A 15,831-nucleotide genomic window follows, 5' to 3' on the forward strand; every position below is an offset into this window, starting at 1 on the left:
AGAAAAATAACAAGAAGATCCTCACTAACAGCATTTTTGTACCTACATTTCCCTTTTCCATTGTGCCTCCTGTTTCCTCAGTTTCTCCAGGTCACTTAGCAGGTCAGCACAGCATATATTTAATTCCTTACTTTCCTCCTCCAGGTTTTTTATAACCAGTCTGTTTTGCTCTTCCTTCTTTCGTGCACACTCCTCAGTGTCCTGTAGAACAGTACCACAAGGGCCGATAAACAAAAAAGTGAGAACTAATCAGCAAATATAAACTGTGCAGTTTTACCCTCACAGCAGCTTCTTCTATATTTGATGGCCAAGGTCACCTGTGTACTTTTATTGGCCTCTTTCATGCAGGTGGAAGGGTCATATTTTTTAGCTGGATGACAGCTTTGATGAGTACACATTTGCAAAGAGCCCATTAATTGATCAAGCTGCCTTTGATGCTGTCCCCAGCTATTTTTGAGACCCACACAGACATATCCTCCCAGACCTCAGCTTTATCAATTAATAATGCCAGTCCCATCAGAATCTAATTACAAGAAGCCACATCTTCACACTTCTACTTTCTTTGCTCCATTTCCATCATTAACTATTTATCTGAAAGTTACAAGCTTGGATTCTTGGCTTTAAAGCATCTTTCTCAGTTGGCATGTGAGAAAACGGTAAGGTATAGCAAGGCCTAAGGCAATTTTTTCTCCAAGCTTGTCACTTTCTGTGCCACAAAGGCTGACACTGCTTAAAGAAGTACTTCAAAGCTACAGTCTTACAAAACTATGTACAAGTCAATATACCTTAAGTTCTTGGCTTTTATCTTTAAATTTCCGGTTCAAGTTACCGAATTCATTCTTCAAACGGGTATTTTCCTCATCCACAGCACTTTTTCTCTGCATTAAGCTGTTTATCTCCTGCTGCTGTCCTGTGAGTCTCTATTTAAAAAAAAAAAATTTGTTCATAGACAAAAAGCAAATGCAGAAGAGCATGCATGTCCTGTGTTTTAGGCCTATGAAATGTAACTATCTGACATATGCAGCTTTTACAGCATTATTTTAATTCATTAGTACTTTAATCATACTCAAAGCTGAATGACTGTAAGACACAATAATGCAAATGAGGAACCAAATATTCTGCTGCTACTGAACAAAGAAGCCTATAAATGCAGAACTGAATGGAAATTACTCAATGAAGCTTATACAAAACCAGTGATTTACAGAAGTTATATCTGTGTTTATGGATTAAGAATATATTAGAATACCATTTAACTTGCACTGCTAGCACATCAAAAATTAAACCAAAGAGCTGAATTCAAAATTCTCCACAACTTCCATATTTTGTGACAGTAAACAGAAATGACTATTAAGTGAGGCTACCAAAACAATTATGATACAAAATAGTTTTAAAGAGAATTAAGTCTGGCCGAATTTAGAGCTCAAGGAAAATAATACAACATTGCTCAACACATACTATGGGTCAGTTCACCCACAAACAGAAAAATCCCACTGCCATAAAACAAGAACTTCAAGTTTCTGTGATAATTTCATTTGATTCTCATGATACTTGCAATGCCATTAGAACTGTGTTTTCCTGAAGGAGTCTGCTTTAATTCCACAGTCTATTTTGTCTCATCTCTTTCTAAATCAAAAGGGCATTAATCTGTAATATTTTCCTAGCAGTGACACCATAACTGTGGTACAAAATTGATGAAACTTTCACGTCAGTACTGAAGTCTATCTGCTTCACTTTTAATACACAAGCTAAAATGAAATGTGTACAGAAATATGAAAAATTAACAACAAAACAATAATCCTCTAGATTATTCTACAATACATCTGATAATACATGTAAGAGTTTTCACTGTCTAAAGCTTACATCTGGTTCATAAGTATGTCAGACATAAAAAAGAAGGAAAATGTGCTGAGTAAAAAACACGCAAAACAGTACATTTGAAGTCGCATTTTCACCACAAAACATTTGCTCTTTGGATATATTATTACACTTGCAGAAATAAACTACTGCTGGCAGAGATGATTTAGTTGAATCTTTAAAAAGGTATGTATCCACATTACTATGGAAAGCATCAGTAATTTTGTTTGTTACCCTCCCACTCCCTGGTCCTCATGGAATTAGAGTAAGCGGCTCCTTTCAGTGTTCCTTCTAGCTCATTACTACTTAACATTTATCAAAAGTCTGTACTTGGAGACATCCTTAAAACATCATTAAAAATCTCACCTGTCTGAAAGAGACTATTGGCTCTGACCTAAAAATTCACAAACACACATTTTCATAAAAGCTCCAGCTCTTTAAGGCATCTAATTCCTGAGAACACAGGTACATCATATTAGTACCTAGTTTCATTATACACTGTGCAGAAACTGGTAAGCATATGTGTATTTGTGAAGCAAAATCAGATATATTTGGGTTCTGTTTTGAATGGGATGTTTCCAGCAATTTAGAGAATGAACGGAGACACGATGGTACAAAAGTGCAACTAGATATTTCAAATGTTTGTTCTGTATTGCTCAGGATTAATTTTCAACTGAAATAAACTACTTACTGTGAATACCTTGCAGAATAGTCAGACGGGTTATCCTGAATCAGACTTGCACACTAATTACTTATCTCCACAACTGACTGACTTAGCACTTTGAATCAATCAAAAGGCAAATATACCACATCGATCACTAAGCAGCAAACTCACCTGAGTAGTCTACAAAATCATCTACTGCAGCAGTAGTGAAACATTACCTAGGTGAGTTACACTTGCATGGAAAAAAAAATGTTATGTTTCAAAGCATTTTTTTCGGGCATCACTTTGCATGCTCTTATCTTTTCCTCTAAATGAATTGAACTTTTACTCACATATCTGCTTATTTCATGCACTTATAAAGAAGAGAAAAAACCAGAAGTATTACACAGGAGCCATAACTGGGTAGAAATAAGGGTTATAAAAAGGAATTTCTGAGATACAGACAATTAAGTAAACTATCATCTGCCTTTTCCTGTGCAGCTGTTTTTGTACTTTGCTTCCTCAACCTATATATTACTTCATATAATAGGAGAGTAAAGATTGATTTCTTACAGCAGAGAACACAAGCAGTGTTCCTAAAAGACTACCCTATTCTGGTAGGCAAGGGAAACAGCAGAGAAAAAAAGATACCAAATCAACACATGGGGCAACTTCTGACATGAGGTTATTTTGACAGATTTCACCAGGTAAAACACCCATCAGGAATTCATCTATTCCCATAGTATCTACTGATTTTTGTCTAGATACTATATAGACAGTCTGACACTACACAAGAACAATCTCAACTTGCACTTTGAGTTGACTCAGTCATCCTTGTTTGAATACAATAGGGCAAAAGCAGTGTTTGACAGCTTGGAGGTCAAGAACCGTAAAAAACCCTAATGTAACTAAGACATTTAAAGTACACTTTGACAAACTTCCAAGAAAGAAACCTATTCTAAAATGAATTTGTTCTAATCAAAACCAAAACAATCTGATTTTACCCTTCTGTTTAGGTGGGAAGAATCAAAGAGTATCCCCTGTATACTGCTGGAGCCCAGAGTGCTCCAGGCAACAGTACACAGAAAGAAACACTGTGACCTGGTGGAACAGACCTTTTGACGCTCAGAGGACTGTCATTCCAGAATTCATTTTCATCCTTTCCCATGGCATCTCTTTACCTACAGTACAATACAATTTTTTTGCTTCCATAATACAGCTACACTGTTTACTACCAAATACTATTTCTTTTTTAAATACCTTCATATTAATCTGAAGAGGAAGCAAAATCACATACTAAGTCAAACTGAGAAAATCTGCTATGAAAACAACAGATCAAAACCAAAAGGACACAATAGCCTTTTTTTGTCCTAAATCTGAACACATAAGTCTTTTCACAGCAGTAGGATGTCAAAATTATCTGTCCATACTTCATGTGAATAGCCAAAAAAAAAAAAAAAAGGTTTTAAATTAAAACCTCATTTTTACCCATTTGTGAATTTTCACTGTGGAGACAGTGAAAGGGGTGACAAAAGCAAACCTTTAATTCCAGGAGTCTGATTAAAAAAAAAAAAGTGAGTTAGGACACAATTACCAGAAGTTACATACTGTTTGATATTGCAGATATCATCACCGAAATTCCAGTCTTTAGCGAAATATTTTTTAATCTACTACATAAAAAGCGTGTAGAAAGAACTACGAAACAACAGCTGTACATGTTATTAGTACATTAAGTGCTTTCCAAATTTTCTTATTTTGGCGGTTGAGGCAAAAATGTGGGAAACCAGCTCCTAACTCTGCATTTTGAAATCAGATCAGACTCCACTACTAAATCAGTATTGCATAGCTACCTCTATACAGGTTCATAAAATGTAAGTAAGAGTGGATTTTATTTCATCTGAAGCAGTTAATCAAAACTGGAGTAAAAACTATCTAGCAGAAATGCAAAACTGACATATCCTTCAATGTTGCTGCTAATACAGAAATGCACCAACACACTGGGTGTTGAAGCACTTCATGAAAAAATTCTGTGCACAACAATATTAATGGAGTCCATCTATGAATGCAACAAAGGGGCATGCATTTGATTTTTACTACCAAAAGGATCAGGGTAACAAATATTAAATTCTGTGCTTTCTTCATTGCATTCTTTATCAGAAGCTTTTAGTGTGCAGTAGTCCACTTCTAATACAGCACATGGAAAAATATTACTAAAGTTAAAATCCTGACATCTTATGCAGAAAAAAAATTAATTTAGTAATGAAATTATTTTATTAAATTTAAATGTGGGAATACCATTTCTTTTAAAGTTCTCCTCAGAATTTCTACTTCAACATTTTACGACATATTTTCTCCCTTTCATCATCTCTTTTTCCTCGCCAAGTAGTTGAGGTTGACTTACCACACTTTTAACCCCTCCTCTCCTTCCTGTTTTCAATTTCTAGCAGGAATTTATCAATAAGTATACACCATTAGAAATGTGCCAGTGACATTTTGTATCTTCCCTTGATTAAGCTTTCTTAAATTTCTCTCTATATTTTTTCAACTTTATTAATCCTCATGGTTCTTGAGCACTCATATGCACATTTAACAAAAAGCATTGCTAGTCATATTCTCATACAGTCCTCCAAAACAAAGGGGAAAAAACAAAACAAAACAAAAAACTAATAAAAGAAGTTCCCTTTCTTTCATCTCATGACTATTCATTAGATTCTTAAATTATTTTCAGATGTAGGACAAACAGAAGTTCAATGCAAATAGTTCACGAAAAGGTAACCATGTGCTGTGAGAGTCATCAGCTGCATTCTACAGTCTGTACAGTGTCCTTTCAGAGTCTGAATGACAGTAGCTAGTTATGATATAAAATATCAGTTATTTTTAAATCCATACTGCTCTAGAAGTAAAATGCCAACAGTGCTACCTGATTCTACCATAGGTTCCAGAGCATACCTGTATTCACAGCTAAGTATTCAACTTGAAACTTGTCTCCTAACAAGGATGAAAAAACAATGAAAAATAGCAGCTGACATATAATGGATTAAAATGTAACACATATAACAGTATTTTGAATGCATGTCCCATTTTTAATTCTTACTTTTCATTCCTAATCTTCTGCCAGAACAATCTTAAACAAATTAAAAAAGCAACCACAAATATAGAGTAATTTAAGTGGGGGAGTTCACTTGATTTTCGTAACACCAAAGTTTGTTCTTCCTCATCCAATCCCATGTTCTCCAGGATTCCCTGAGATAAAGCAATTTTAAAAATGGTTTCTGAGAAAAATTATTAACCTGCAAGCAGGTATGTATAAATCTGTTCCCAAAATGAATGAGAATTTTTGAATGCCTATTTCTATCAATTTAAGACATGAAATACAACATGGTAACTTAGAGATGTATACAAGGAAAAACATTCTTAAAACATTGTCCATTCAAATATGCTTTCCTACCATATACGTGCTGTTGGAAAAGGACAGGTCTGTTTTGCAGGCAGTAGAAAAGAAAATCAAGATTCTTTAAAGTTTTTTTAAGAGGATCAACTAAAATGGTTCTACAGAGAAGCAGACCAGAAATATGAGCAGCTGACTTCATCCTGCTCATCCTGCAGGTCGTGAATATGTATTTACTTCTCTACTATTAGTCAGCCTTGCTCCTGAATTCTCACCTGACCCATAGATTAAGGACGGGTCAAACAGCATAATCTATTATAAACACCATGTTCCCTATCGCCCTCTTTGGACTTGTCTGGCATGATTAATTTGCTATTTTCAGCAAAGTTTGCTATCTTAATCGAAACACCTGATAGAATTTTTCATTACCTGAACATGTGGTGGAAATAAACTGTGGCTTTATGCAACTCTAGCACCACACTTTCACCAGCAGCAATGGAACCATCTCTCACCAGCAACCTACTGAGTAAGTCACAGCCTGGAAAGAACTTTTTTATGATGTGCACCACCTCCTTTCCCCTCATGCTGCTCCTTACAACTCCACTGCAGCACATTCCTTCTTGTTCACTAAAACAAAGCTTTACTGATATTTTCCACAATATCTTACAATCCTTTGTATCCCTTTCTCTCAGTTCCTTCTGCTGCAAGCAAGCACTGCCAGCAACTGCATTTTTGCGTTGACAAGGAAGCCAAATACTGCTTCTGGCAGATGTAGTTTTCCACAACAGGCTTTCCATCTCTGAAACAAGGAACACAGAAGCTCCTTGCCCTGCAAAGGCAAAAAAATTAGGGACAGTTTTTCGCAAAAACACACCTCTAATTTGGAAATGAGACAGCATTTTGTCAAAATAGAAAACCTGCAGCTCCATAATAAATTCAGCATCAATACCAAGCAGTGTAGTGTGTATTGCAGCAATGCATCTGCTACACTTAAAAATTTACTGTCCATTTTACTCTACTGAGCTCTCAGGAAAACTGCAGCAAATACCGACAACATAATCTGACAGTCTTGCCACAGCTAGTGATTCTCTACACCAGGACAGACCAGATTTTCTATACAACCCATAACACAGTGCTGTACAGCAACACTGACTAATAAATTTATTCTCTGTTCTTTCCTCTCAGCAGCTCTACTTTGAAACAGCAGCAGCACAGCCTTCTAGGTCAGAAAACAAAAAATCCAAAGGATCTTTCTATCCTCTATTCTCTCTACTAATTTCCAATCAAATCCAATACCCTGCTAAATGAGCTTTTCTCTTATTTTCATTGAAGAGCACAATCTTAACGGAACTAGGTTTAGATTATTTTTTCTACGCTTTCCTTTCCAGCAAGGCTTAAACAAGGTGCTCAGAGTGAGTTAGCCTCTGCCTCTGGAAGAGAGCAGGACGATCTGAGATCTGCAGGAATCGATACCTACTAGCATCTATGCCTGACACAGCAGTATTTCATTACACTCATATACATCAATGCTGCCAGATCAGGTGTAGTAAATAAAGAACAGCTGTTGCTGCGATCAACTCTTCTGACAAGCTCCTTCTGAAGTGTTGTCAGCAGATTCGTAAGGCCACAATCTAATCTCACAGGGCTCTACCTGCTTCTTTCTGGTACTTGATCCTTAAAGCATAACCATTTTCTTGAATTTCAGGAAATCTGCCTGTATTCAAGAAGCCATGATATATGAAAAGCTTCCTCATCAAACGTCCTTAAACAGGGAATAAAATCCAACCCCTTAAAAGCCTACTGACCTTAGAACTGAAAGAAAAAAACAAAACAAAACAAAAAAAGCATCACTACAATGACCAACTAATATACTAAAAACAGTGAAGAAGTTAATCTCTTACACAGTAAAAGTAGATTCCAATGGCTACAGAAACCATTTTCAGCTCAAATAAAAAGCTACTCTGTTGTAACTCTCACTGGCTACATGATAACTGTTCTTACCAGGCTGTAAAGAAATTTCCCGACTAGACACGAACACAGGAGGATGAATGAGATCATAAAGACCACATCTCTCTCTTCTTTCTAGGCTTGACTACTGAGTTCTGCTCAATATTCAAGAAATCATGCATTTCAAACTAGTGTACTTGGCAGAGGACAAGAGATACCACATTCCTTTACTTACTGTACATTTTTCTGTCTAATCCAAGTGCAGGTACCATTTCAGGCTGTCTGTGTAGAAACACCACTAAGAATATGAAGGCTGAGTAAGCCTAAGACCCAGAAGCTTTAGCCAACTTCAAGAACGGCCGCTCATGTGAGTTATTAAAGAGGTAAAGCATAGATTTACAACACAGCTGTATAAGTACCCAATATAGCTTTTTTTCTGCAGAGTTAAGTAGGAAGAAGTTAAGTTTAAAAACTATTTACTCGAAATGAAGTAAGCTACCTCACAGAAACATATTTTCAACTGGTAGAAAAAGCATTCCTACTGGGAATTCTTACAAAAATACTAATGAGCTGTAAAGGTACACTGTAACTTAGAGCTTATTAATTGCTGCAGTCAAAAAAGCCCACAGGTATTAGCCATAGTCATCATACTACCTACCTCAGGTAGCGTTCTATCAGTAAACCAAAATCAGCAATTTTCAACTGTTTGTGTATTTTTCTTCCCATCTTTCTCACTGAGATCAGCTCCTTAACAAGGTTTCCTTCCTTAATTTTATGAGAAAACTAACTAGAAGATGTCAAGCAGAAAGGTAAAAAGACATATGATAATTCACTGATGCAGTTCAAAGGTGCTACATAGAACACGTTTCACCACTGAAGGCTGATCCCTTTTCCAACGTACAACTTGAGTCACTGTTTTTTAAAGAAAAAAAATTTGTGTTAGTGTCCCCTTCAACACGCTTTGTCTGCAGTATCCATAAATCTTATTTACCAAACTTTTTTTGCGAAACGTTTATAAAATTCACATAATCTCAACACTGCTGACACATTCACCTGAACTTATTACCAAAATTATCGTCATGTCCCTCATTACACAAGAATAATCAAGCTTACATGCTACTGAAAATAAAGTATTTAGATGGTAATAATGTCTGCATACATTTGTCTTAATTTAATAAAAGTATTTTATTACAAAGAAAAATATAATCAGGTGAAGGTACAAAAGTCAAGAAAAATTTATCAGTGTTAATTAATGCCTGAAGGTAGAATTATGCTTCTTTCAATTGGACCCATTAAAGGGGCTTTAATACAGATTTGCACAGCAAGCTGAAGATTTTCAAGAGTAGATAATGAGGCAAGCTAGTACTATTTTAACCCCTCTAGAGTATAATCAGTTGATAAGGTTTTGAAACGTTACAAGGTCTAGGACAAAAAGATTAGCTTTAGTTCCTCCAGATCAAAATTGAAACCTAATTAATTAACAATGTTATAAGAAAAGGTTTACTGCTATTTTTACATGCCTTTAATGTCATCTTCTAAAGAAAACAGGTTAAGATATTTTAATTTATCTATTGCGTAAATGGCAGAAGAATATTCCCTGCTCCAACATTATCTGCTAAACTAATTGTTTGAATTTGAAAATTTCAAACATTCCTCCAAAAACCTCACCTTACTTTTTAAGGAAAAAACAGCATCAGTGATCTACTTGAGATACACACAATTATTATAAATCAAATACAACAGGTTAAAAATAAAAAAGAGAATTAAAAGATTTCTGCAGTAAGTTATCTATCAGTCTTCAGAAGAAGAAGAATTAAAATTCTAAGAGAGTGTCCTAGTCACTTAAACATAGCAGTTAGAAATTGTTTTCCTTGAAACAAACAGAGAAGTGATGCATGTATGTCAGGGATACATAACTGCTGAAAAAAAGTTTTGAGACACTGCATAAAACAAAAATAACAGTAAAAAATAACCTAGACACTAATCTCAAAGGAGTAAGATTTTTACCACACAGCATTTAGAAGAAACATATCTATATGCAAGATGAGGCCCAGTTGTGACTATCAGGACCAAAAGTTACCAATAAACCAATAAAAAAAAAAGAAAAAAAAAAAAAAGGGGAAAAGTAAAAGTACAATGGAAAACTCAAATATAATACATTCTGTACTGAATTTATGTGGAATAATAGACAAGAATAATCTTAATCTTAAGTGCTTTAACAAATTTATTTGAAACTTTGAATGGTACATCTTTAAATGTTCCACACTAATTCATACTTTAATGCATTAAAACAATATGAAGTTCATGACCAAAAAGAAGTCTTATTCATAAAACTGAAGATTACAACACTGTAATTTAGGAAAGGTGAAAACCTGAAGTGTGGGGTATGCCCAGCCCCTGCCCTGGAGGGATCTCTGCTGAGATAAGAGATTTCGCAATTGCCCAGCAGGACTCCCTGGAAAGGCAACCACTTCTTTGGTCACGGCGAGAAAAGACAGACCCACAATCCTTTAGGAGACTCTATGCAGATCCTTTGTAACCCATTGGTCCTCACCCACCCCTGTATCCCTATAAAAGCAAGCCCTCTGGCCCTGTGGGGCTCAGAGAAAGTTCTCGTCCCTGGCTTTCCCCTTCGCCAGAGGGGACCCACAATAAAGCTGCCTTCGTGCGGAACCAGCCACACGAACCTCTCGACTCTCTCTCTGGTCTGGCTTGGCCTGGAGGCTGCCCCACAGAGCTGAGCTGGAATCACGAGCTGACAATCACTAAAGAGCTGACAGCCTCTGCAAGGGCCCTCCTGCCAGCAGCTGAGGGAAGACACCGGGCCTCGGGAAGGTGATTCCTTTTGGGACCATCTTCCCAGACCGGTCACCTCTTCCTGGGTCAGAGCCACTGACCCCATCACCAGCTGTCATGCTGAAGTTCTATTAAGTAAACAGAAGTTCAATGTATATACTCCATTCCAAAGATACTGGACAGCAGAAGTTTTGAATAATGATGATTTCCACTTTTATTTTAACCCTAAAGCCGCAATGAGTATCAATTCTCACGAGTATCTGAGCACTCTTCTTCCCTGTTAGTTATACAAATGTGATTAAAGACCATATTATTTCTCAATCATAAGTCTCCAAATTTATTTTTTTACTTGATTTTCAGTAGTATCTATTAAAATAGAAACCACTCTGATACTAATCTCATTACAAATTAATTTCATTTAGCTTTCAGTAAGAACTAACTAGATGGATCTATCTCACTGTAGTGGTTTGGTCCAAAATACTCATTACTGTTTATCTTCTGTGAGATAAGAATTAGGAGAAACGCAAAGCAGGCACCAATCTTGAAAGAATATAAAGAAGTTTATTAATAGACCTAAAAGAAGAAAAAAAAAAAAAATCATACCACACCTTCAGAATTCTTCTCCTCCCCCCACCTTCCTCCCTTCTCCCACTGACAATGTAAAAAGACAACCCTTGAGATGTTCAGTCTGTTTACCACTTCCATAATAACCTTGTTCAGTCAATTTAGGAAGAGGAGTCTCTCTTGCCCATGCTATGAACACATATCACAACGAGACAGCCGCCCAGGTTGGTTCTCTGCTCGCATGTGAGAGTCCCCTCCCACGACTTGCAGCTTTTCCCACAACTGATTTCGAGGGTCCACTCTTGAAATTACTGGGGTGAAATTTTAAGGTTGAGCCGTTCAGAAATAAAAGTTCTCTTCACCCATCTCTGGGAGCATTTCATCTCTAAGAATAGAGGCCCTTCTCCTTCCCTGGGAGCAAAGGGTCCTCCTCATCTTCATCTTTAGGACTATCTCTGGGAGCATCTCTAGGAACTGAGGTCTTCTCCTTTTTCATTTGGAGCAGAAGTCCTCATCACTTCCATCTCTCCCTGTTCAAATTTCTCATTAAATTACAGCTGCATCAGCATCTGCCTATCTCAGCACAGGTGCTTTTGCTCGCAAGTACAAGTTGAATGCTCCACCCCCCCGCCTTCATGAAATTACAATGGGTACTCTGATACATCATAGCTTTACAACAGAATTTCAGCTTTAAGCATCTCCTCTTTCTTCTCCCTCAGGTTTTCAGCTCTTCACAGCACTAAAAGGGTTAATCTCACCTCGGCCTTGCAGCTGGAATGCGGCTTATCGCAGTGGAGAGGGGGGAGAGCCGAGCTGCTCCGGCTGCCCACGGCAGGGCTGAGGGGGGGTTCCACGGGTGGAACAGGTCCATCGGCTCCAGGATGGCCGTGGCCTGGCCCGAGCAGGGCCTGGCTCGGCCCGCTGGCCCCTGCACGGGCCCCGCAGCCACCTGTGCCAGCGCCGGAAACAAGAGAGAGAGCTGGGGGGGGGTTTGTCTGTTCTTAAGTGTGTATCACAGAGGTGGTCACAATTTTAAGTGGCTTAAAGAATTGTCCATATTCAAACTGGCCAGCTGATAGGTTCTATCAGGTCACAGAGGAGCTGTAAGCACTCCTTTGCAAGAACATCACTTCCAGGACTACGCTTGCTAACCCATGACACTCACCTAGACTGTGGAGAATATACTGTCATATTTACAGAAACTTTAAAAGTCCTCTTAGGCATGTCAGGATAAAGTCTAAGCATAATACAAGACAAGAAATATGATCTCATGTTCTCCTTACAGGGTTTTGTTGTTATTTCTAGAAGCAATATAAGCTTACATTTATGTCAAATGATGAGATACCACATTGATTTTTCTTTTTTATCTTACTCAACATTGATTTATACAATCAGCTTTTTGGTGGTCACCCAGAAATTCCTAGACAATAAACCCTACAACAAATTATACTGTTGCAACTGGTATCTTTGTATGGTGCATGAAGGGGAAGAGAAAAACAACAGAAGACATGACTGGCTAATCTCAATTTAGTAGATGTAACAAATTAGTAGACTGAAATACACAGCTTTCAAGTCTTCCTGTCTGCACTTTACAGAAAGGAACATTGATTACCATTTCTGTCAAAATGCACATTTTCACAAGCAACCTATTTTGCATGTTAATTACATAAATAATAACTTTTTCTCCTTAGACGAACAAAGAAGGAGCACATTCAGTAAAAAATAAATAAGAACACTTCTTACTACATTGTTTTTTAAGCCAGCTCCATTCTTTGACACCAAATCACCAAAACCACACGCTCAGGAAACAATCCCTCTCTTGATTCAACACTACAGCATCCCAGCCAATGGATGAGGCAAGAAGGTCAGAATGACATCACCTCTGTACATTGCTTTTATACACAGCACTGGCACCATCTGGTGCCCTTCACAACCTGCCCCCCCCCCCCTCAAGTCAATGATACTCTAAGGGAAGCTAATTGTAAGGGCTGCATTAGAGTTGTGATGATCATCAGAACAACTTCTGTTCTCTTCATCTGTTAGAATCACCAAATCACAGAACATCCTGATTTGGAAGCAACCCACAAGGACCATGAAGTCCCACTCTTGGCCCTGCACAAGACAACCTCCAGAATCACACTACGTGCCTGAGAGCAGTCCAAATGCTTCTTGAACTCTGGCTTAGTACAACAGCCACTTCCCAGTGGAGCCTGTTCCAGTGCCCAACCACCCTTGGGGTGAACAAACCTTTCCTAATATCCAACCCAAACCTACCCTGACAACTCCAAGCCAATCCCTCCAGTCCAGTCCCTGGTCACCAAAGGGAAGAGGACCAGTGTCTGCCCCTCCTCTTCCCCTTATGAGGAAGTCATAAATCACAATGAGATCTCCCCTCAGTCTCCTCTTCGCAAGGCTGAACAAGCCAAGTAACCTCAGCCACCCCAGCTCAAGGGCGCTTCCCCTGAAGGCCCTTCACCATCTTCGTTATTGTGGTGCCCAAAACTGCCCCAGCACTCGAGGTGAGGCTGCCCCAGTGCAGAGCAGAGTGGGACAATCCCCTCCCTTGCCAGGCTGGCAATGCTGTGCCTGATGCCCCACCCCGGACACTGCTGGCCCTCCTGGCTGCCAGGGCACTGCTGACTCATGCTCAGCTTTCTGTCAACAAGGATCCCTGTATTTTCTGTGGGGTTACTCTCCAGCCTCTCATTCCCAAGTTTGTATGTATATCCAGAGTTTTACCATCCTGTTGACAAACTCTTCTTTCCAGGCTGCCAGTTTTCCATGGTTCTAGTCACAGTTACCAGCCTCTCTCCATTGCCACGTGGATGATGTAATTATATCACACCATCAATTTCAGATTTCTGATCAATTAGTTTCAGCTTCTGAAACTGATCTGAAACCACAGAAAGCAATCTCATGGAGATGCACACCCCAGATTCAGATGCTGTCACAGTAGGCAGCTTTCTTAAAAGCACAATACTGCAAACATAATCCTGGTAAAGGTCTTCACAGGTATTTTGTCTTTCAGATAAGGACTGGATAGAAATGCAGGAGTAATCATACACTGCTGGCTTCTAAACATGATGTGTGTGCATCACTTTACACATCACACCTACAGCCATGAGGATGTGACAACACACTGAAATTTCAGCCACTGCTGTAATACAAAGTAAAAGTTTATTTAATAATAAATAGTATTTTTATTTTACTGTATTATTTTACAATTACATCTTTCATAGATCTACATTTTATATTAGATGTAATATATATTACATCTAATATATTAAATATTAGATATAATTCTACAGTATATGAAGTATATAATATAGATTACGTACTATATATACTATACATTATATAATCTCTATAATAAAATATAATGTATCTACTGCACATCATATTACATAATGTATGTATGTTTTCTATATATGTGTTTAAATATGAACTTTTTAAGTAACAACTGTTTGAACACACAAAAGAGTTTAAATAATACTTATCAGAAAGTTATAATCTCTGAATCACCTGCAGCTTTCTTCTTAAGACACAATAGCAAATTATTTTCTATTTTGAGAAACATAAACGTGATGTCAACGACAAGTTTTCTTAACTGCTCTATTTAAACATAATACAAACCTGTTCTAGAGATTCTATTTTGCTGTCTTTGGCTTGTAAAATCTCTAAAATTCTTCTGTCCTTGACTTCAGCTTTCTGTTTTTCTCTGGAAACAAACAAAAAAAAGAGACACTTTATTAGTCATAATTTGCAGTTAATCATTTGAATTTTTCATGTCCTGATAATGAATGTCATTCTAAAGCACGGAAAATTAAATTATCTGAAGCTGACAGGCCCTGCAGAATTAATCAGTGAGCATATGGCAAGTGACAGCAAATTACATCTGTAAACATCTAATGCAACTTTGTTCAAAAAGAAACAGAAGTAAGAGGTCTTAATATTTTTAAAGCAGCTGAAATGACCTGTCTCATTCTTTCCCAAATTAGAAAGTGTACTTGAACATAGAATGAGCAAAATGTTTTTGCTCCTTCTTTGCAATGCAGAACACCAAGCTACTTGGGTTTGTGAAGTCCTTCTCACAGTTACATGGCATTTTTGTGCCTGAAACAACACTTTTGAACATCATAGATAGTTATTTTACTATCTTCCACAGGGACAGAATAAGTAACTTTTACCAGCAGAAAAAAAAAAAAAAAGACAGCTCAGAAGCTTGAGTAAGCGGGATGAGCAGAGCCACTCTATGTGGTTAAAAAGTGTACAGCTATTACCATCTCTGCAATACTTTGTACAATGCCAGTTGATGAGTCATTAATGCTTTGTTTAACGAAGTACCTCATCTCACTGCTATCTTATTTCTTAACTGAGTTCAAATACTGATGCCCTTACTAGCTTGTTTTAGGCAGAAGGAAAACAAATGTTGCAACAGTAAGGATATTCAGATTCCTTAGCACCAGTCAGAGTTCTTATCACATATGCGTGACCAAAGGGCTTAGAAATATATATTCCCTAAAAGTGTCCAAATATTTCAGGCAATCCCAGCACCACAGCTGATGGAAGCAGAAACTCATACAGATTAACCCTGTTCTCACAGTATAGTTAAAACTTGCATCATGGCTGGTATCAGCCA

General features: G+C 37.6%; 1 protein-coding gene across 1 annotated transcript in view; it reads right to left on the reverse strand.

Annotated features, from left to right (window-relative positions):
* Nucleotides 1-15,831, reverse strand: part of CNTLN (centlein) — a 183,597-nt gene that overhangs the window by 156,211 nt on the left and 11,555 nt on the right. Inside the window, 3 exon segments of the mRNA XM_032097108.1 lie at nucleotides 47-201; nucleotides 786-920; nucleotides 14,826-14,910. Coding sequence (XP_031952999.1) covers nucleotides 47-201; nucleotides 786-920; nucleotides 14,826-14,910 — 375 coding nt within the window.

The sequence above is a fragment of the Corvus moneduloides genome, chromosome Z (genome assembly GCF_009650955.1).
Source record: "Corvus moneduloides isolate bCorMon1 chromosome Z, bCorMon1.pri, whole genome shotgun sequence".
Lineage (NCBI taxonomy): Eukaryota > Metazoa > Chordata > Aves > Passeriformes > Corvidae > Corvus > Corvus moneduloides.